General features: G+C 39.9%; 1 protein-coding gene and 2 non-coding genes across 5 annotated transcripts in view; all 3 read right to left on the bottom strand.

Annotated features, from left to right (window-relative positions):
• Positions 1-4,767: 4,767 nt before the first annotated feature.
• dennd2b (DENN domain containing 2B) overlaps positions 4,768-23,871 on the bottom strand; it is a 49,166-nt gene continuing 30,062 nt past the window's right edge. For all 3 annotated transcript variants that reach the window (XM_073464142.1, XM_073464144.1, XM_073464143.1), the window contains exons 10-20: positions 23,469-23,578; positions 22,214-22,283; positions 19,884-19,961; positions 18,704-18,844; positions 18,428-18,576; positions 10,531-10,708; positions 8,617-8,658; positions 7,909-8,020; positions 6,182-6,421; positions 5,847-5,933; positions 4,768-5,254 (exon numbers count right to left, since the gene is read on the bottom strand). In XM_073464142.1, the coding sequence (XP_073320243.1) occupies positions 5,220-5,254; positions 5,847-5,933; positions 6,182-6,421; positions 7,909-8,020; positions 8,617-8,658; positions 10,531-10,708; positions 18,428-18,576; positions 18,704-18,844; positions 19,884-19,961; positions 22,214-22,283; positions 23,469-23,578 (1,242 nt within the window). In that variant the 3' untranslated portion in view covers positions 4,768-5,219. The remainder of the gene's footprint in view (positions 5,255-5,846; positions 5,934-6,181; positions 6,422-7,908; positions 8,021-8,616; positions 8,659-10,530; positions 10,709-18,427; positions 18,577-18,703; positions 18,845-19,883; positions 19,962-22,213; positions 22,284-23,468; positions 23,579-23,871) is intronic.
• trnae-uuc (transfer RNA glutamic acid (anticodon UUC)) lies at positions 7,546-7,617 on the bottom strand. The gene has a single exon. It is a non-coding gene; the product is annotated as a tRNA-Glu (tRNA).
• trnae-uuc (transfer RNA glutamic acid (anticodon UUC)) lies at positions 9,576-9,647 on the bottom strand. Its single transcript has one exon. It is a non-coding gene; the product is annotated as a tRNA-Glu (tRNA).

The following is a 23,871-nucleotide window of genomic DNA, read 5'->3' on the forward strand; positions in this document are numbered from 1 at the left end:
TGCCTAACAACAACCCCTGCAGCCTGACCTACAAATCTGACAACTTTCTCATCCTTGGGTGCTTCAGCGGGGAGCTCAGAGCAATCCCATTCCCCATTGTGCACTCAAAGACCCAATTTGAAACACAATTAGTCAGTCGTAGTACACGCTGCCTCTCGTTCACTCAGCTCTGTGGCATTTTCAGGCTGTGCTTGCTTGCTTTCGCTGCACCTTCACAGCGTTTATCTTTCAAACAGAAACCTCCCGCCAGCCTCCCTGCCCTGCTCAGTAAAGCTGGCACTAGATGCACCCGCCATCTCCAGAGATGTCACCATAATAGAAACCTGCACAGTGATCTCTCCCTTGAAAGCACCCCCCTATGTAACATCTATTAACACTGAAGTGATGAGATCACAGAGAAAGGCGGATTATCTTCAACCACTCTTGAGTTATTATGCCATTCTTCACTATTTCTGTCCTCGACTTACTCACTCTCTGTTCTTTAAAGGAGTCCATCAGCAGGAGATAAAAACACCTTCACTTGTCTTCTTTTTATAAAATGCAACAAAAAAAATCCTTACCTGTATCTTAAAAATAACAAAACTATTTAAATAACATGAGAACCTCCACTGTAGACTGTTAAAGCCAGCTTCAGTCGCTGCAGCTTCACACAGAAACAAGATTGTTAAAAGATAATTGTCACTGTGTTTATCCTCTCATCACGGGGTGTTTGAGGCACTACTGCTGAGAGTATTACCTCGCCCTTTCTGTCAAACGGTTGCATGCGATTCAAAGCAGTTTACTTTCTGTTTGTTGTGACACCTCACCCTTGTTCATACACACATCTGTCATTTTAACACTTCCTCAAAAACAACCCTCATTATTAGTCCAAAAAGTCCATTCGTTTTAACATACTATCACTTTGTACAGTTGCTATGGCTAATCTGGAGTAAAATATTGCCTGTTACACTTAAACCACAGATATAATTGTTGTATGAAGCTGAACACAGTTTGTTTATCAGAGCTTTGTTGTTTTAAGATGACCATTTCATTTACAAAGTACATGCTAAACGGTAGGATCTACAGTAATGTTTATCTTGAGAACATTTTTAAGAAAAATAAGTAGACAAATGCTGCAGTAACACAACAGAACAACAGAATATCTCAAATATTTTATCGCAACTTGTTAGATTGCCAGATTGCAACGTGCAGTACTCAGCAAAACAATATGATACAGCCCAGGTCGGTAGCTACTACAGCAGCGTCTGTGGTTTTTCGTGATCTCAAGAAGAGTTTCACTCTTTAATGATGGTGTGATTTGAAGGCTGACAACATTTTGAAGCAGCATTTAAAGGGAGATTGAATTTACCAGTAAAGTTGTGAACATTAACAGGCTTTTTTGGTAGCAAGTCAAACATTTTATTAATCGGTGTGGTGACACTGGGAGAGTTTGGACAAGTATGGAAAGCCGAAGTCAAGGTGCAGGTGACCCCATGGGACCTTATTTTGGAAAAACTTTTATACTTAAAAAACTGCAAATATGATGTTTGTCAATTTAAAAGACAATTTTTCAAGTCAGATGCAGTTTGTCATAAATAAAGTAAAATATCATCTAGTTTTGTGTTAAACCTCAGTGAACTACATCGTTTCACTCAACACGTGACACCAACACAAACATGGCTGCCAACTCGGCACAGAAAAGGTGCTGAAGACAATAAATAAATCTGGTCACACTGACAACTACAGTTATGTGAAAGGAGAGTTCATCAGTTCTGTAAGCTGCTAAAATATGTATAAGTTACGGTTTTGGTGACCATTCAACAAGACAACGTCACAATTACATATTCTCACATAATCACAGTCTTATATTTCACTTTCTCAAGTTTAAATTGGCAGACATCATTTTTTTTTCAAACAGGATCAAAAAATGATTTGTTTCTCTCCAGTCACTACAGTACAAAGTTAGTCTGAAATAAGGTCCGATGGAGCAAACCAGAGGGGGCATGACTTCAGCTCTATATTACTAAAATTCTTGTTCCGGCCCTGGTGCGGTCGTTATTTATGGGAATATCTAGGTCAATTTTATTTTTATGGCATAAAAGCCACAAACTCTGACTGTCACTATTGATTTAGATTAGGTAAAACTCCCCAAAACTTCCAGTTAAATAAAATGAGATTTGCCCCTCACAATGCCTGCTATTTTATTCTGTTTTTCCTCTTGTACTGAAGTGAAAAGTGAGCTTTAACTTCACATTAAATAACCACAACTATCCAGTCCAGCGTGGCTTGATTTTTTTCCGGTTACACTAGAAATCTTCCTGTAAAACAAGTCGTTTGAATAAGTACGAACACGCCTCTGTAGTTTTGTGTTTCTGTGATTTATAAGTCACTGTCTAAAGCTGTGGGGGGAATTTGGGATTTCCAGTGAATTTCCTTCTGGCTACCTGTTCCATCTGTTCCTGAACGCATCAGTGTGACAGGCACTTTACCATGAACGCGTCCTCGCTTTAATAACAAAGAGCTTGTCAGTCAAACTGCAGAGGAGCTGCCCCCGCATCCTCAGCCTGCCTCTGCATTAGCAGCCTCGTCTCCAGCGCATCACTGAGCGTGATATTATGTTTTAGAAAGTGCGCAGGAGATTACGCCCCTATCACGGCATCGTGGTGCAATCCACAACACAACAAGAGGACAGAGGCAAACACAAAGTCAGCCCGCGGACAGGTCGGAGCACACACAAACTGCGTCTGTGTCCACATCAACACCGCTCGTTAAGTGCGCAGCTCATGCAGAGCATCCTGTCAGGTAAACATGAGCGTGTGTGAGGATGTGAGTGCTGCTCTCAGTCCGCTGGAAACGAGGCTGTCTGCCGAGCAACTCAACTTCTGTCGGCCTGTCACTCACGTCAGGTGTGCTGTCTGTCTTTTTTTCTTTTCTTTTTCTTTTTTACCTTGACCCGTGCGTCTCCGAGCGTCGCTCCCCCCATCGGATGTCGCTCTTTTAGACCGGCCAAAATTTTGGAGATTGCAAGTCTCGCAGTTAATCGTGAGATTTTATTGTCGCTCTCATGCAATACTTCTGACGTGTCTCAGAGCTGTAGTGTGAGGAGAGTTCAGAAGAATGGTGTTACTGTCGCATCACTGCTGCTGCTGCTGCTGATGATGATGGTGATGATGATGATGGAGGAAGTGTTCACATGTCAGGAACAAGAACAACACCACAGTGCTTAAATAAAAAACATGCGTTCATTGTAACTTAGTAATCATGCACAGGTACTGTATTATGAGTACTTAAATCATCAGGAGAAAAAGTAGACATGCAGCAGAAAAATCCCCAACAAATTATATATTATATCATATTATATGATGATATTATATTATATTATATTATGTTATATCATGATATGATACGACATGATATATGATATTATATGATATTATATGATATTGTATTGTATTATATTATATTATATAATGTGATATAATATGGGAAGGCTTCCACTTCACTTGTTCTGATTTTGACCCAGGTGTCGTCCACATACCTGAACCAATGGCTTGGAGCAGTTCCTGTGAAGGTATTCAAGGCTCTGCTCTCAACTTCTTCCATGTAGAGGTTCACCACTATTGGGGACTGAGAACCTTCATCAATATATTATTATATGTTATGTTTATTTTATTTTATCATATTTTATTATGTTATGTTGTTATGTTACATTATGTAATGTTATATTATATTTGATCATATTTTATTATATTATGTTATGTTGTTTTATTATATTATATTATTATAGTATTTATTCTTTAAATATATTTTATATACTGTTTGGTAGGTAAAAGTCAAGTGTTTCAAGTGAATGAACTTAAAGGATAAGTTCACCCAAAAAAAAACGTTATTTTAACCCTTGACGCACAAACACTAGCACTTTTAGCTTGGGAGCTAGATTGAAGATTTAGGTTTAGTAAAGGGTGTCTAAAAGTCATAGGGAGGGAATATTTTTTGATTGAGAAGAGATTAAGAAAAAACTAAGCTTTTATAAAGTTATATGAACTTGCTTTAAACATGGACCAAAAGGCTTGAGTCACATGTCTGATGTTCAATTCATAAAGCACAGGCATCAAATACATGCATTTGAGAACAAGTAAATAAATCTGAATAGAAAATATGCAAATTTAAAATAAGGTATTACCACCTTAAAATGCAACGTGGTTGTTAAAGTAAACTTTCCTACTGTATGAGATAAGAACAGGGATGTAAAGCAGGCGTTTAGCTGAATCTTAAACAGAGAACATGTTTCTCCCACTTCAGATGTCACCCTTAATTGCTGTAAAGGACACAAGCAGAGGAGAAGTAATATGGCGTCTGGAATCAACAGTGAGCCTCTCAGTTAGGAGAGCTAATAACAGCACGGCAGTGACAGCTGCCAGAGTGATGTGTGCAGACGTAATAAGGTTACCAGCAGCACGTGCTAGCTGGTGCTAGACTCACTGTGTCTTTTGGGATCATCTCCTAATGCACAGCTTTGGAGGAAGCTGTCATTGAGATGTCACGTTTTATATTATCTGGCAAACTGTGAGTTACTTATTTCTGTTTCCAAAAGTGATGTCTGTATAACAATGCATCTGTATTGTTGTCATTTATATGGTCGATATGAGGAGAAAAGTGTCACATTCTGTTTTCTTTTTGCAGCCTGCTTGTAAGAAAAATAAAAACAAATCTACAATAGCGGATTAATTAATCGTGGATTGACATTTAACAACAAAATAATACTGAAAAATACTGTACACTGAGCCATTTTAACCATTTTGACTACCATTTTTTAATAAAGGATAGCAAAAGACTCCATGAAGAGTTACAATCATTTTCTTCATTGTCTTGATGCATGTACAGTTTTTGAAAAAGGTTTTACACTCCTGAAACAGAGGACAACACTGTCGTGAAATAATGCAAAAAAGAAAACATATGAACTGTACATCTATGCCCAATGTCGAGTCACATACACTCACACACTCTGATAACAGTCTCCACAAGCACACCTGGACATCAGTGGTTACTCTACGGCTCACTCGCTGTGTACCGTCCTGTTACACTATCTCATAAGGTACTATAAACATACACTGAAGAGTATCACAGCCAGCTTGCAGTGAAATAATATGTACATGTTTACATTAATAAAAAAAAGACAAAGAAGTGAGAATCATGATGCAGAGACTTGAGACGTCAGGACTTCAGTTTGTTGTTTCCTCTCAGTTCTTTTTGTGGAGAAACTTCATTTTGCTTCCTGAAAACAGTTTAAAAACAAATCCATTAAATCCTGTAAAATGCACAACATCTGAGAGGTTACATTTAATTCATTTTATTACATTGTATATGGGGATTAAGCCAGGCTGAGATTACAGGAGGTTTGGTCTGATTTAACCCTGATTTATCCATCTGCAGTCTGTGTGGAAATCTGAATATCTGTGTGGTTTCCTGATAAAATCTTCAAAAAAAACAAACCTCCAGACAAGTTTAAAGACATGGAAAAATATCATCTTTGAATAAAAAACAGGATTCTTGGGAGCATTACTAAGTCTACACGGTCCAAGTGAAGTAACAACAGGCAAAACACATTATTATTAACTATTGGCAGGACTAAATTGGTAATTTCTATCATTTATGAGTTAAAAATGAGCAATTGAAAAAGTTGGGAAAAAACTGGTGTGTAGCTCCCTCTGGAAAGAACATACTGAGAACAAAGAGTCCTGCATGATCTAACCTTGCAGTGTGGAAGTGAAGAAATATTTGAAATTTCCCCTGATTTTAATGTTGCTTGATGTTTTATACACTCCTGGTATCTGACTCTAGCCTTGTGCATCTACAGCAGGACTCACCAAGGCCTTTCAGAAACTTGTTGACTCCACTCTGCTCCGTGTCCGGCAGCTCCTCCAGATACTGATCCACCCTCTGCTCAAACAGACCTGTACACACAAGATTAAAAAAAAGAGAGATAAAAAAATGTGAATCATCTCAGTAGTCCAGAAAGTAACAATGACTTCTGCTGGCCAAAGAGAATGTGGTGAGAAAACATGCTGATGATGACTTTCAGCCACTAGAGATCAGTGTTACTGCAGTGGCTCCTCCTGCACAGAGAGTACAGGGGTGGACATCCAGAGAGAAAAGTGTGCAGACTTTTCACCAAAACTTTTAAGGAAGAACGACAGGCTACCTTTGGCACGGCTCTTCCTCAGCTCTCGATCCTGAATGAACCCAGCGAACATCTGAGACTCCATGAAGACGCCCAGGAAACGACGGATGCTTTTCGACGCCACAGACTTGCGGAAGGCCTCTCTCTGGAAAACACGCTCTCCACGCTCGTTCTGAGTGATGAACAGGGAGTAATGGCCGATGGTCTCCAGGAAGAAGCGAATGAAGGCCTCTGACACAAGGCTGTTCATGGAGTTATACTCTGTAGACACAAATGAGAAGCAATTATTCACTACACTTTCATCGATATTAATAATAAGGAAATAAAACAGACATGTCACACTTTCCAAGAGATAGTCACATAGTTCTTTAAGGGGCCTGATTGGAGCCAGATTAAAGCAGATTACATGGTTTGGCTCAACGTTAACAGCCACATAAGTAATAAAACTAAGCCACAGCTGTTGTGAACTGTGTGGAGCTTTGGGGACGACGTGTCCTCTAATGCTCCGTCAAATTAGCCTGACTCTAATTAACCACAAAATGAGTAATAATAATAATGAGGTTGCCTCTTTATTGGTGTTGTCAGTTTGTCAAAAGTATAGAACAAAACTAGAGCTGGTGGAAATTCTGAGCAAGCTAACAGAGGCACAGACCTTTGTGGCTGGAGAAAAGACTGTGAATGTCTGAACTCTGAGAGATTGGATAAAGAAACTCTGAAAGAATCTGAACTGAAGCTGAAGAGACTCAAAAACACCAGAACTGTAACTGTGGGGGCGTACCAGGAGTCATCAAAGGATAAACATGCATCTAGTTTTTGTTTAGTCTTTGTTTTTGAAAATAAAAATAAAATAGAAGTCTTTTCACTGATCCGGTCTCGTTTGTTGTTACAGATCATTTATAATCATCAGAGGAACCAGGAGACTGTTTCATTAACACTTAAAAGTTCCTCGTAGTCACTTTAATGTCATATTTCTATGCCCATGTAGAGCACTTTAAACTGCCTTATGTCTAAATTGTGCAATAAAAATAACCTTTTTGTAAAATCAAGCTTAAACATCGAGACTGTAGTTTGCACAGTGTCTTTGGCTTTGGTTTGCACATTAGTGTGAACAGGCTGTGATTGACAGGTGGCAGATGTAACGCAAACACACTGTTCGCTGCAGGTTTTATTTTGGAGAAGAATGTGGGTAGCAGAGACAGAAAGTCTGTTTGTCAAGTCAGTGAGCATGTTTCTGAAAAAGTGGGATGAGGTTTTTTTTATGTTTCCCTTGAATTTCCATATTTCTGGTATTCTTTGCTTTGCGACGTGAAGAGCAGTGAAGTGACTATTGGTTTGAACAAACCTATTCTTGATGCCCTGGTGATAAACCCTTCCTAAAATCCTAATTCCCACACCGGGAGTTGAACCCGGGCCGCCTGGGTGAAAACCAGGAATCCTAACCGCTAGACCATATGGGAGGTATGAGGATATGTAAAATTATTTTTCTTTCTGATATATTTACAAATAGACCCTTTTGAACCCTCTATAGATCACATGAAGAGTTCAAAGTTCATCAGAAACACCATATTATCTAACTTGTAAGGTGAGCCTTTGTGACTCAATGTCTTGATTCATCAGAACAGAAGACGTCATCTGGAGCGAGTTTCACAGAGACACAGACTGAACACGTCCTGCCACAGAAACTGTTGCTCTAATTACCGAGGAAAACATCTGTCTCAAGAGGCGGAGATGATTTGTCACTTATTCACCTTCGTCTGACTCGCTGTCAGAGTCCTGATTGATGATGTCATTCCTCTGCTCCAGTGCTTGCTCAAGAGCCGCCTGAAGTTTCCGCGGCAACAGCGAGGCCTCGTCGTCCATCTATAAACAAGCGAAAACACTGCAGTCACCAGTGATAAACAACAATGTTTGGAGAATACGTTTCAAAGGCTCAGACTTACAACAGAGAACCGCATGTTTTACAACCCTCGTCTAAAGCGAGACCATCTAACTAAAACTCATGTCTCACTCTTACAAATAAAAAGTTGAATTCATAAGCAATAAAATCCACATTCACTCTATTCAACACATTCGGGGGTTTTGCTGCTTCAGCCTTTCTTGGTTTGGTATGACCAGTAACCAGGCTAATGTTTGCTAGCTTTCATTAGGAGATAAATATTTCAGTGGTTTTATCACAAAACATAAAATGAAAATTAAACACATCATAAATCACCAGAAGACATGTTGTTTTTCTGTTTCTGGCCCTATTACATCTATATCTTTTTTCGTCCATTTTTGCTCTTTTTAGACAGAGGAATGAAATGTATCAAAACATCCAGGTTGGGCTCAAACTAAAGAGAAAATTACCATTATTTTGCAGTTCCCATTTGTGGCAACAGTGGACACTGTTCAGCAAAGGTTATATAGTATTGCTTTGTTTTTGTTTTTTTCTTTGTTTCATAAGTTCATACACTTACCTGTCGGATGAATCGGTCAGTTCCCAGGTCAACCATTAAAGCCTGAGAAAAGGAAAAAGAAAAGCATATCAATCTTCCGAACTAATTTAAAAAACCTGGAAATATTCTCTTCTTTCTTTTATCTCTTACAAGTACAATTGTTTATTTGTTAAGTAAAATAAATAACAATCATCTTCAAAGAAGCTACAACACAGAAAATTAGACATGAAACACATTTCTTCAGAAGATCAGTTTAGAATCATCTTCATGAGTCAATCAGCAGCCGGAAGAGTGATGTAAACAGACAGCAGATGTTGTTGAAAGCTCATTAACAGGTCGGTGTTAACTATGACTCACGTTGTCTTTTCACATTAATCACCTCTCAGTCTGAGATGTAGCCAATGCTGAGACAAAACTAACATCTGTACATCTTATTATATTGCTTCACTACACAAAATGTGTATTGTGAGCCAAAACTAGAATGAGAAACCTTGTAACTGTGCGAATGCTACACATATGTATACGCTAGAGATATATGTATCTATGTATATATGTATTGAGGTTTTACAGCAACACCGCATGGGTTTGTGAAAAAAGGCATGGCTTGACTTTCAATATGGATGTTTTCAGGTAAGTACGAAGACCAGAAAATATTTTTGCTGAAAACATTTCTCAAACAATTTAAATAAACTATTGCAGATTGGTTTTCTGTCCCAATAATGCTCAATCAATGACCAACAAACATGTAATACCAAAGATGCAAACTACACCAAATTATATTTAAAAAAAGAATGAAATTGAAACTACACCAGTCTGTGTTTTTCTTTATACAATGCAAGTTGTCTTCATTAGTGTCTCTTGAATTCAGTATTGTTGTTTTTTACTCTGTGAAGCAACACCACTGGACTGATGTTTGGAACAATGATTTATTATTAACCTATTCTTGATCTTCTAATGATATACCCTTCCTAAAGTCTTAATTCCCACACCGGGAGTTGAACCCGGGCCGCCTGGGTGAAAACCAGGAATCCTAACCGCTAGACCATAAGGGAGGTGAAGGAAGTAATAGATATTAAAAAACAGATCAAAAACACAACCATACTCACCTTGTTTCAAACACTAAAAAATCTTAAGTGTGGTACTGTTCCTGAAAATTTTCTTCTGATATATTTCCTCAGGAATATGCAACTTGTGGTCGTTCCAGAGGTTTTTTTTACCACCACATTAGAACATGCGACCTCTATGAAACCCTCTGTAGAAGATGTAAAGAGTTCATTTTCTGAACACCATATTATCTAACTTCCAAAAAAATTTTCCAGTTAAAAAAAAAATACATGAATTTTCTGTTGCTTGATTGCTGCAGCTCATTCAAAACATAAAAAAGTTTTGCTCAATCTATGACCAACAAAAAGACTTACAACTTAAGATGTGAAACAAAGAAAAGAACCAAATTGAAGCTGGACTAATCAATATTTTTGTATGTTTAATGTGAGAGGGTTGGACAGCTTGTTTCACTGCCCCCAAATGGCCAAAACAATAATAATGCACCTTTAAGTGATTCTGGTTTGAAAGGTATTGTCGAGAAATGTGACCTCAGTTTTGATATTTTCCTTTGGTTGGAAGTCACCTGGCTGCTTCCCTCATATAATAAGACTAGAGGCAGAGGAGGTCAAACAGACGCAGGAACAATCCATTGGCCAATTTATAATGGAATTACTCTGAATCTGTATTTTTGTAATTTATCAGCCAGACACTAATATTCACTATTCCAAGAAAGAGGCTTCAGTTAGAGAAAGTTGAGAACAAAGAAACAGAGACAGACCAAAAAAGACAGACCAAATCAGGGACATCCAGATGAAGAATGTCAAATCAAATCAATCTGAAATGTAAAATTCGCAGAAACACGCAGAGAAGATGCAGAGGCGGCGTACTCACCTCTTCCACAGGCAACTCCTTGAGCTTGGGCAAAGAGCTGGACAGCAGCCCCACCAGGAAGGGAGTGGGACAGCAAACAATGTCCAACATGGAGCCTGGCAGCACGGGGATGAAGGTGTGTTGCCAGGAGAAGGGGTAGAGCAGCGCCACCACTGCATGCATGCAGCTTGACAGGGTACTGTTAAAAAACACAAAAAAACACAACACACACCATCAGTCACCTTCACACTCACACAGCAGCGCCCTGCAGAGGCCACACCAGATTACAGTGAACACAAAACAAGGCAGATGTTTGTTTTTCCAGACTGAGAGGGGAGTGGTGGTTTATATGGTTTTCCTAAAAATACTGCCTACTGCAAAAAAAAAAAAAAAAACTCAAAACATCACTCCTCCAAAATGTAAAAATCATTATCATTAAATCATTATCTGGGCTACATACTGAACTATACGAGCACATGAGCTCTTTTCCCAGGTTTAATGAATACTTGATCCTTTTCTCCTTGAGACACTTATTTTATATGAAGCTTGACAGCACAGCTATGTACTCTAGCTTTGACACTTTGTTCTTCCTGCAGCTCATCATCTCCTGCCTGTCTCCCACTCGGAGTTTAACACGATCGACTACAGACCACAATGAGCCCAATAAAAGGCATTATTGTGACATTACCCTTTGTCTGCAGGGGCTGGCGTGACTCTGACATGTTGCTATAGTTAAGCTGGAGGGCTGTTGACGCAATACAGAAAAAAAAACACCAATTTGGTTTAACTCCGACAGCTGTGGTATAAAATGGAGATCACAAATAGCAGCCCGTCTTTCTCACGATCCGTCGCTTGTTGACAGTGGCTGACCCTCCCTCCCCTCTGTCCTCTACATACTGTCCAATCCACGTACACAAAGAGAGTGAAAATAAACTGTGGGTGCAATCATACGCACACACACAGTGGAGCACTAAATCAGTATGGATCAAGAACAAGCCCAGGGATCAAACAGGGTATGCAAACGCACCCCACTTGAGATATATACACTTTTAATGAGGAATGTTTTGCATGGTGGCTGTCAGAAGATCCGAGTAAACAGAAGTTACTCCCTTTTACGTGACCTCGCTCACGCTGACTTTCAGCCTCAGAAGCTACATTTCAGAGCAACATATACAGAGAACAGAGATCAGTCTAATCAATGTGCTGCTGAGATTAATGACAAACTCCCACAAACTTTTCCACTCAGGCTACATGTTTGCCACAGGCCTTTTCATCTTAACTTCCCATGAGTCAAATTGCCAAGATTAAAATGTACTTTCTTGACAGGGTAAAACAGAGTTACACCAGTGAAAACCCAAAGGCTACAATAACCACAGTCTTTTTTTTTTAGAGCCTTCCCAGTTCACTCACAACATGAAGCACTTGCAGCTTTGCTTTGGCCGGTCTGATTTCCATTTGCCTGAGGAGGGCTTGATAATTCCTAACAGATCCCGTCTCCTGGGTTTGACGAGTTCCAACAGGGAGTGATGGGGCACAGATCTCAGAAAAACCTTCGCCACAGGCTACACGTGGCCCAACACACCACTGATACCAAATGGATCACTTACACTCATTCCCCAACCACACACTCTTGGGAGAGGATGAACTTGCAGTGAAAACATTCTGCACTACCAGAGGTTGCCACTCAAGTCTGGAAAGAGAGAGGGACATTCCCGTTAAGATCCAGACCAAAGCTTTAGAGCCTCAGACCACACATCATAGAAAAAGAAGAAAAGGCCTCTGTGTCCAATAATCGGGGGGAAAAAATTTCACATCTTGAATGAAAGAATTTAATTACAGCATCAGCAGAAGGACATTTTCGACAAATCTTATTTGATGAAGCTTTATTTTTTCGGGTTTATATGTGTGGATAAGAATCAAGGTTGCAATGTGGTCGTATCAGATTGGATTATGCTGTATGGTGGTTTTAATGGCTCTAGGGATGAAATATTGGTCTGTCAGTTGGTCAGCTGGTCCACCACTTCGCTCCAGACTGAAATATTTCAGCAACTATTAAATGGATTATTAATGACCAAATCCCTGCAAAACTAGTAGGGCTGGGCAATATATTGATCGTCATATTGTTATCATGATATATGTCGTCTTATATTTTGGATATCGGTATATCATGTTATGGCATGTGTTGTCTTTTCCTGATTTTAAAAGCATTACATTAAAGTGATGTCATTTTCTATACTTACCAGACTGTTACACCTTCTTGCCTTTACCCACTTAATCATTATTTAATATAATGAAGTTTTATCGCATTAAACACATTGTTGATGACTATTTATCAAAAATCTCATTGTGTTATCACATACTCATAGCTCATAATGTGATATTTGATTTTGTCACTGAGTCATGGCATTTCTGAAGTGCTTTTGAGTAGATTTCAAAATATAGACATGTAGGCTACAGTGTATCACAACATAGCCGAAAGATAGAGCAATATTATTTTAAGGCCATATCACCCAGCCTTAAGAACTAGTAAGATTCCCAGTGTGCGAGCCGTCTCTCTGTTTCGTGTTTTGCTCACTTTCCACTCAGCACCTGCCCTTTTTTGGTTTGGATGTGCATTCTCCTATTTTTGCAAAGCTTAGCATTCAGCATCTTTATTGTGAGCATGTTAGTATGCTGATGTCAGCGTGTAGCTCAAAGAACCACTGTGCCAAAATACACCCAAGAAAATCCAAAGCAACAAGCTACATGTGGACTGGTTGTAAACTAAGACTTTATCATACCAGGGTGATACAAAGTTTAACAGACAGAATGCCCTGTATTTTAAATGTTTAACCCCAAAGTTTTACTTACTTACTAAGGTGCAGGCATAAACCAGCTCTCAAAGATAAATCTGATTAATTTCAATCTGATTACTCTTTTAAAAGTCAGAGAAATTTATGAGTCCACTCTCAGGAAAAGAGAGAGAATTACCAGTTCTGTGGATGTGAGGTCTGTGCAGAGCTGTTATGTGTTGAGGTTTTAATCCTGACATATTAGTTCTCAAAGGTCTGCCAGGACTGGTTTAGTGTGTGTGAGGCTGAACTGGCAGATACTCCAGGAAACATGGGATCGAGAGGCTTAGTCTGTGAAGGCCAGAGGAGGAGGGTATATTTCAGTGTCCGAGACGGAGAAAAAAAGCCGATATCACCACATACTTCACAGCTCTACTAAAGCACTGCACTGTGTCTATGTGGCTGAGACTGATTCCACTGACAGAGGACAGAGAGGACGAGACAGAGAACATACTGAACCACAGCTGTCAGACACCAGCTGTGCTGCGAAACTCTGCAAAACCACTCTTGGACGTAAAAGCTCTTCCCAAGCTCAAAATAACACCTAGAAATCATATAAAGATACAGCAGAGTACATATAGACCTATAGGATTCCTATGACAAGCTGCACATGGTGTATTTTTATCCTCTTTGCTCCCTTAGTCCCCAAATGGTTTTCCCTCACTTCCTGTCTTTAAGGATCTCCAGCCACCAGGTCTCCGGCTCCACAGAAGGCAACAGCAGAGGTAATTTTACAATAAGTAATTGCTCCCCTCTGGGAAACTTCATACATGTTCTTATTAAATCCACAATAAGGTCTGAGTTTGATCAGCCCTGTCTCGAGATTAGACGAACATGTTCAGGTGTTTGTGTATATGAGTCTCCACAAGTGTGTGTGAGCGTCTACATGTGGGTGTAAAACATTCATGAGAAGGACACTGATGTAAAAATCAGCTGGTCAGGCTCCGGTAATGGCCACGTTTTTCTTGACTCTTTGAAAAACAGAAACATCTCACATGTTTACAGTGTGTGGATTTCACTCTGCCTCTGAGTTAAATAGCACATGGGAAACTGGTTAAGTTGTTAAAAGCGGTTTTGGCCTCATGCCAGCTCAGGACTAAATGAAACAAGTATGCTACCACGCTTGTTGATTGGGAAAATGCCAGCCGCAGCAGAGGCAATAATTTTACCTGTCTGATGATTACAGCCACCATTGATCATAACACTGCAGCTGCAAAACATGTCATTGCCTCCAACTCACTTTCAGACCGATGGATTATTCCAAAAGTAAAAAAGGACACCATTGACTCAACATTAAAAGCATACCTCACATTGTACTTCATTTTCCTGCAGTTTAAATACACATTTTGGGTTTACCATTGGCAGAGATTGGAACCAAAATTAATGGCATTAAGAGGAAACCAGAGAGTCTTTGCAAAAACACGTGCCTCATGCCACAAAAGTGAGCTTGATTAATTCACCATGGCCACAAAAAAAACTTTGAGATGCCATTGTTTAGTTTCCCTCTAGTCTACTCCTTTTTAACTCTTCTCTCTCTCTCTTCCTCTCATACACAGACTTCTCATCTTTCATTATATTTCTTTTTCTTCAGCCGATATGTGAGACACCCACCTCCTGTAACAGGACATCTCTGCGATCATTTCATAATTTCAGTTTGAGTGTGCAATTCTGATTATGGAACAATTGGGACAATGGTGTGATTCAATCATCTTAACAATGGAGTCATATTAGAGAAAGTCATTTAGATGTAATATGCAGTTTCCCTTTTGCTGTCAGAGTATTTCACCGCCACGCCAAGAGATGAATCCAGACTTGCGCATACGGTTTGGTAACCGTTCTCAACTATAGCCTGAGGTTGTTTACAGAACTCTGCAGCACTGACAAGACTCATTCAGCATCTGCAGGTCAATTGAGTTAAGCAATTACAGAGTGACATAACTGACGATGAATTTATCTGATTAGCCATCCAACTTGTTATTACAGGCATTGGATGGTAAATGATCAGTTTAAAAGAAATTGCCTGTGCAGACTTTTTGTGTCGAGGCAACAACCTCTTTTGGGAAAAAACAACAAAGGATTCAGTGTAATATTACACAAGTTAAGTGAATGTAACGGGCGATAGACGACCCCACAGAAAACGATTGCCTAACATGGCTTCTCCTCTTGCTTCCTGCTTGTACTGGATATACATTTCAAGGGAAAGAAGCATACATCATGTTCTGCTGGCGCGGTATTTTGGGAATGGATTTTGTAGCAGAGCCCCAGAGGGAGCAGCCCTTTTATCATAGTCATTAATGCTGCAGTGAGGCCCTGTCACTGGTTTTAAAAGAAACCAAAACACTGCAGCTCTGCATGCACGCTTGCACATTTCAATCCACACACACACACAAACAAACACACACACACACACACACACACACACACACACACACACACAATTGGTTTGTGCAGATCATACAGTATGCACAACTGCATGTTTAAGACAGAAAATTATATAACTCACATTTGTAATTTTCTTTTTTGTAGTTATTTTAGATTTTTGAAACATAATTTGTACTTTCTGTATCCACCCTTTACTGCAGACATTTTAACTGTTGTTCTGCTTCACAGTAATTTAACCTTTGCCAAATTTGAACTTGAATGGCGGCTCATTATGACAATGGTTACATTTAGCTGGTATAATGTTTACCATGTTCGCCATTTCAGTTTGATTTGTTAGCATGCCAATCCTGAAATTGGTTATATCCTAGCTTTACACAGATTGCAAGTTACTGTCTTGCTTTTCTGTCTAAAATATCGTCAAAATAAGGACATGTTGAATTAGCCAACTATTATGAGCTCGTTCAGTCTGTGTCGCATTTCACGTTACGGTGGGTGCAAGATCTAACGAATAACGTAAAAAATTCTGAGAAAGAAAAATATGGGGACAACCGATGTCTTTCTAAAACTGATAAATACTGATTTCTAATTTATTAATTTGTGCTACAACAGTTTGAATATTTGCTTAAAATTGCATTGGTACATATTTATACGTCATGGAATCTGCATTGGTATGTGGATGAGTGACATCAGTATGATATCTGATTAGCTAATTACGTCAGTATCAGCACCCGATACTGAGATCGGATTAGATCCCAACTCTAATGCTAACATTTGCTAATTTGCATTGAACAACAAGAAGTTTGGCAGGCATTTGGACAAAGAGTGAAATTTTGACCTGACGATGGCGCTTGAAAAACGTTAAGAAATTGCAGAATTAATTACAATTCAGCCTGAAGGGAACATGGATCTCTGTACCAAATCTCATGACAAATTATCCAAAGGTTGTTGAAACATTTCACTTAAACCCACAAATATAAACTTTACGGTGGTGGCAGGACAGTCAGGAGATCACCAAAACCAGTAGGATATTTGAATAAATGTGCTTTGTTACACAACTTTTGTCTTACAACATATAAATTAATCTTGTTGCATGTATGTTCACTTCTTTGCACATGCTGTGTGGCACACGTGTCTTACTTTCAAGGTCGAACCACGACAACCAATTCGAGAGGCATCCCGGAACAGCTGATGATGCTGCCTAGCAACAGTGAACATTGTAGGCCTTGAAGCTAACGTTAGCTAGCAAGCTACTGTTGACAGAAACTTAAAATCTCACCTCGAGTTGTCACTTAGAAATAGAAAACCTGTGTTGACCATATTTTCCCACTCATCCAGGCTTGTTTAACTTTCTGCCTTTGTTTTTTTCACACTGCAATGCGGTACTCACTAATCTCCACTTTGTTTATGTCATCTTCCCCATGAGATCATGTGTTCAGTCTGTTTGCTGTTTATTCAAACCTTATTAATATTGAACGTGTTGCATTTCCAAATTACACCAAATTCAACACTGCACATCCCTGAGTCCTAAGCAACAAACCTAGCAAGTGTAAAGTAGTTTGGATTGATGGTTCTCGAGATTACGCGAATAACTAACAGACAGACAGACAGACGGGGATTCCTTGTTTTACAGTTAAGATACTCATACCATCACCATCTTGGCCAGTATATCATGATAATATTGCATTGTGAGAATCCCACCCAGTGACTCCTTGATGTTATCGCCTCTGGTAATCAGCAGCGTAGACCGATTCTCTCCAGGGACACAGAGAGTGCCGTAGCTCATACACAGGGAGTGAACGTGGCATCATAAGTCAAACGGTGACAGTCGAGCCACAGATCACAGAGGGCAGAGTCGCGCACACAGGAAGTGCATTCCTTCTCCTCACAGTCACTGCCCCCACTGATGTTTGTTTAAACTAGGCTTTGATACATGGAGAGATTACTTCTTCTCTCAAATCTCCTCCCACTCCACCCTCGCCTCCAATGCTCTAAAAGTACCCTTCTCCTTTCTGTAGCAAGAGGACAGACTGGGACACTGAGTCCTTTGAGACTCTCTGCATCTTATCAGCCCCCACCCTGTTCTCCTCCGGCAGTGACTCTCACTGCTGTGACCCACTTTACTACCGGCATCAAAACTGGCAGCTGACTGTAAGACAAGCTAACTGACTGACCTGTTGCCTGAGTTTCTGATACTGATCAATACACAATAATGAAAACAGTTCCACACATGGTGCATCTGTTAAGCTATTGTGTGTCTGTGTATGTAGAGAGGTTAATTAACAGACTGGCTCACCATCAAGCTGGCAGTCTGTAAAATATTTTTGGATGTGATAAAGTTTGTCACACTAGTCATCCACGATATCCATCCATTTTGTCACAGGGGCTGATGCCAACTACAGCTAATATTGAATGGGAAGTGGTGTATAGTATACGCGTTTCAGGTCTATTAAAAGGGCCTCATGAAAGATATCAATAAATCTAAACAAGCTTTCAGTATCTGGGGTTCCAAGAGACTACGTTATTTTTGGACATTTATATTACAACAGAAATGTAGAAGATTATCCATCCCATGGCATAATTATCTCTTGATGAAACACAATATTTGTTTTGGCCACATTACTTTAAAATGTGTACAGAGGTTCAAACAAAGTTAAAGTCAAATCTATGTAACTGCAAGAGGAAAAAGCGTAATCATGGAGCCTCACCTGAGTTTATCAGCCACAAAGATGACTCTACGCTCCAACAGCAGAGAGGCAAAGACTCGTACCACCTGCCGAACACTGAGGCAGCTGAACAGACTGTCAAAGTCCACATGCTCCAGTCTGGAGTCAGTGGGCCGCCTCAGCTCGATGACCTGGACGACCACAAATAAATTGGAAATTAAAGTCATCACAGTTTGTGGATGTAATTGACTGAGAAGTGTACATGATTTTATCTAATGGGTGAATGAGAGTAGAAAGCATAAGTAGTTGGTTTCTGACCTCATTTCCTGCACCAGGCAGGAAGGTCTTCACTTTGATAATCTTCCCTGGTGCAGGGAAGGGCGACTCCATCAGACTCCTCATGAAGGGGTATACCAGGGCTGCTGAGACGCCTCGCCGCCGCTCCACCTCATCCAGGATCTGAACATGGCAGGACAGAGCACAGTTTCATTAATGTGATTCAAATAGTTTTAACATCAACAACACACTTCTTTGGAAATCAATCTGCTATGTTGACTGTGTAGTAAAGCAAGACAAATGTGCACGGCAACAAAGTGTGTGTTATGTGTTTGGCTTTTATTGTCTGGAACTCGGTATTCATTTTCTGTTTTGAAAAATACCAAATGAATTTCTTTCCATGCCTGTGTGATTGGAAAATTCCACCCAGTGTGCCTGTTTTGGTCCAAGCTGCCTCTAGTCTGGAAAATTGATTGGAGAATTGCTTGTTTTCAAGGTCACATGATATCACCTCTCTCATCCTCTCCCCATTTCTGTCTGTCTGTCTGTCTGTCTGTCCATCTGTCTGTATGTCTGCCTCACACACAAACAGCTCCTTTTGAAATCAAACACCAGCTTCTTTTCTCTTTATCATGAAAGCACTTGTAAAACAGATTCCCTTTCGTTTTCATCTCAGGTTCTGATGCTTTCGCTTGCACTCTTGCATCTGTTGATATCACATGATGCAAAACTAGAAAAACTCTGGTGCTAGTAATAACACTTCGTTCACAAATCAAATGCTAAAATCCATTTTTTAAAAATGTTTTTCCAAACCTTAGTTCATCATTATTAAACAATGAATACATCACATATTTGAACATTGTCTTTGAAATATACCATGGTATTTTTTTTTATTTCAACAGTCTGGACTCACTCTGGTTAAATTTGCAAGTAATCAGATAAGGCTGAAAAAGTCAAACAGAGTGACAGCTCTGCTCTGTGTTAGCACCACCGAGACAAAAGTGAAGGAAACAATTACTCTGGGAAATCAAAAAGTAAAAAAAAAGAGACCGAAATAAGGTTTACCAATGAGCAGGCGTACAGCAGAAGGTCTGCTGAAAGTCATTTACTTCAGCTGTGAGGCGGGTTAACCGCAGCTACAACACCACACACAGCTTGCTTACTGTAGCTGTCTGTCTACAGTACATGTGTTTGTGTGTGAGCGTGTACATGTTGAACTCACCGTGGAGAACAAGTCGAAACAGCCCAGCCTGCTGATGACACAGTACACCTCTGGAAGGCGAGGTCCTTTCCCAGTCGGCTGGAAGACAGAGCAACAGACACCGCCGATAAAAGACTTGAAGGAACACATTCACAGACCTGAAAACTGTCTACAATCATTTTTAAAGGGGTAGAGACTTCAGTAATGTTGGGGGACTTAAAAGAGGCAGATTTAAAGAAGAATTGTCAAATTCGAGGCAGTAGAGAAACACGTTGAGTAGGATAAACATGATAGAAAACATGGTTTGAATTGAGTTGCACTTCATAGTCAGTGTCCACACACTAATTGTTACTTCTGGCTGGCCAAGATATCCTGACTTTTAGTCTCAAGTATAGGTCAAGCCCAAGTGTAAACCCACTGGTTTGCGGACTACCAATTTGAAACCTCGAGTTTGGCAAGTTTGGCCTTTGCCATCTTGGTTTTTTGGAGCCAGAAGTGACCACATTTGGACGAGAGAGAAAAGCACTTGAGGATATCCTAATTGTATCTGACTGAGAGCCTGAGGACACAACGTGTTAGCGACTTGTCATTCACAAAATAGCCACGCCCTAAAGCATACCCTGCTTTGTTGTCTATTTTACTCTAAATGGGACCATAATTTACTAAATGAACACCATGATGTATTATATAAGACTTGACACAAATGATTAAGACCATAAACTCATTAGGAAACTGTTTACAGATGTAATAATAAAGCGAGAAGTATGGCCATTTTCTCATAAGCTTACATACATTCGGACTTCTTTTTGAAAAGACTGGAGTTGTCCCTGTGGCCATGAGAAAGAATGCAAGTTTAAGGCTCTTCTGCATTGGTATAACTTTTCAGGCAAGAAAGCTCTGTGCATATTTCTTACAGTCAATGGTCAAGCCTCCAAATTACTGGATCTGAGTACCAGATCCATAATACAACTCCAGGCAGAGAAGTTGTTTACATACTGTAGCTGAGGTCTTTAAATCTAGGCTGTGATGTGAGGTGAAAGTCTTTCATGTGGATACCAGCTTCCTAAACACAGGTGGTTTATCTGCTCCTGCTGATTGTATCTACCTTCCTTAGTACACTCATGCACCATTATGTGCTTCAAGACAAACACTCAAACACACAGACACAAATGAACACAAGCACTCAAGAAACGCCAATCCACTTGTCCATATTAGGTATACAATTTTCTCCTCTTGTTTCTCCTCCGCTTTTCCAAATGGATGATTAAATCAACTATGTGGAGCTTGATTCAAGTCCTCAGGAATGCTCGGTTACTGCCAACGGCTGGTCGGACAGCAGGGAGGAAACAAAGTTGCTGGCGGAGAGCAGCTTCCTCTACCTTCATTAAAATCTGCTTCTATCAGGATGAATCTCAGATCAACAGAGTGAAAAAAACATTTTTTGTCTGGTCAAAGAAACGACAAAATGTCCCACTGTCATCAAGCTCCTCCGCATAGACAGTGGTAAAGATACTGCCAGCAAACCTCTGAGAAAATACACACTGCAGCACTGTAAACATACTCAGAAATACCAAACGGCAAACAAAATCACCACCACATTCACAGAATCCCACACAGTCATGCTTTCTACCCGCAAGCTAAATGGGAGGCTCTGCAGAAAAACTTCAAAGCTCTCTGCAGCCTCATTATGAAGAGGAAATGCTTCACAATGACAAAGTTTGGATTTTTCATGGTTTCTCTTTGTTTCGCCTCTCCTGAGAAACTCTCATTAAGTCTATCATAACAGGGATTCTTTTTATCGTAAATTATATTTTTATGACTAGGACTGAGTGTTTGAAGGATAACACTAATTTAAGTAGTGTGTAGCAGCTGTATTTCTTTCTGTGAATTTTATAAATTACATATGTAATTATATCTAATCCCAAACACAATTATACTGACAGATTTACATATTTAATATGAAAACACTTTAATGCATTTTTGTAGCAACTTCAGTTACTGTTCTCAGACAGCCATGTGGTTTGAATGTTTGTTATTCCAGATGTTTCTGTTTCTACTTGCCATAGGTATTCCCTGAGAAGTCCCTGTACATGACCCTCATGCTGATCAGCAGCTATAATAATGAGTGGGTGGATTTTTTTTCTGCCTCTCCTCAGTCATGGGTACAATTGTTTTTTCCTTGTCTTTTTTTGATTTATACACTCTTTCCTGCTGCCACAGTGGATGGTCACGCAACACATCAGCGGCCCCACAGGAAAATCCTATCACATGTTCTCATGTCTGTCACAACAAACAGGGCTCAGCAGGGTGTGAACAGGGAGCAGAGGAGGAGGGGTTCAACAGTGGCTTACCAGCAGGCGTCTGCAGTACCCAAACCTCCTGCTGCCGTCCTCTCCAGTCAACATGAAGGAGAAGGTCTCACTGTAGCACAAAATGAAACAAATATACATGAGAATCAACACAAAGAAATACATAGATAATTTGCAGATAACATATACAAAACAATTAAAAAAACAGGGCACAGAATAAGGACTGCGCAACACCTTTCTGTCAGGATCTGGCCCTGTTTTACATTTAGGTGGAGAGTGGAGCAGCTGCAGTACACAGATAAAAGATTTTATCCTGCATCCCAGAGACAAGGTGTTTGAAAGATAATCATGAGGCTAAGCTCGGCTGATGAGCATCTACAGCATAACATTATCAATCAAAATATGCCAAGCAGAGAGCAGTTATTTCTCCTATCCATTATAATAAAATTATATTCACACTAGACCAGGGCTTCCCAAAGTTGGCCCGCCATAAGGGTCAATTAGGCCTGCCAGATGTTTCTAGTAAATAAAAAAAAATGTACATTTATTTAAAATTTAGAATGCTTATGCTGTTTCGGTTTGGTGAGGTTAAAATGCTCTTTAAATATGCAGGATGCTTAACTTTAAATAATCTGAGCAAGGCCAGCGAGGTGAAACCTTCCACAGGAAGTCAGTCAATCAAGGGAAATTGGGATCCTAACGGCATTTTGAATCATAATACAATACAATAGGTGGTTGCTTTTGGCCTGTGGCGCGCCATTAATTTCAGTTTTGGCCATCCAGGGGGAAATAGTCTAGTCACTGCTTATCTAAATGTTGATTCATACATTTAGCAGCAGTTGATTCTGTATTTTGTAACAATACAGGAACTCATGGAGGTGGTTTTACTACTACTCAGCCTGTCAAGAGAGTTAAATAATTTCTCTGTGGCTTTGGAGGAGATTGCCAAAGTCAGAGGAAATTATCTTAATGATGTCATCGGGGTTATCTTGATTATAGCTGGAGATTTTTTTCAACAGAAAGCCTCTGCCACAAAATGGTGTGAGTTTGAAAGATGAGTGTGTGAGTGTTTATCACGCAAGAAGAGTACAATGAAGCTAAAATGTAGGATGAATCCTGGGTTTTTTATCCATTTTAGGTACTGAAAGTCAAGATTTCTCAGCATCTGCTTCTATGATTTTGACTATTGTCAAATAGTGCAATGCTGGAGTTGAATGCTGAATCACTGGAGTACCCCTTGTATAGACCACTTAGTAATAATGAAGTTGACACTGAATTAAGAAGGTTTCAGCCATACCTGGTGTACTCAGAGACAGGACTCCAGTCTTTTGCATCTGGGAAACAGAACTGAGGAATAGCTTTGAGTCTCTGTTCTGCCTCCCTCATCTGCTTGGTGGGCCTCTCTAGCTGTGAGAGGAGAGGAGAGGAGAGGAGAGGAGAGGAGAGGAGAGGAGAGGAGAGGAGAGGAGAGGAGAGGAGAGGAGAGGAGAGGAGAGGAGAGGAGAGGAGAGGAGAGGAGAGGAGAGGAGAGGAGTCAACTCATTGTCCTTCAAATAACTGTGTCCACCTTTGTTAAAGATCCCCGCGGATATCAGTGTGACCAATAAATGACCAGAGAGAGTGTTTCCTCTGGCTGGCAGAGATGTACTTCTCCCAATGGACACAGCTGCTGAACCAGATCTTAAATAACTTTAAAATAT

Source organism: Pagrus major, chromosome 4, assembly GCF_040436345.1.
Source record: "Pagrus major chromosome 4, Pma_NU_1.0".
Classification (NCBI taxonomy): Eukaryota; Metazoa; Chordata; class Actinopteri; order Spariformes; family Sparidae; genus Pagrus; species Pagrus major.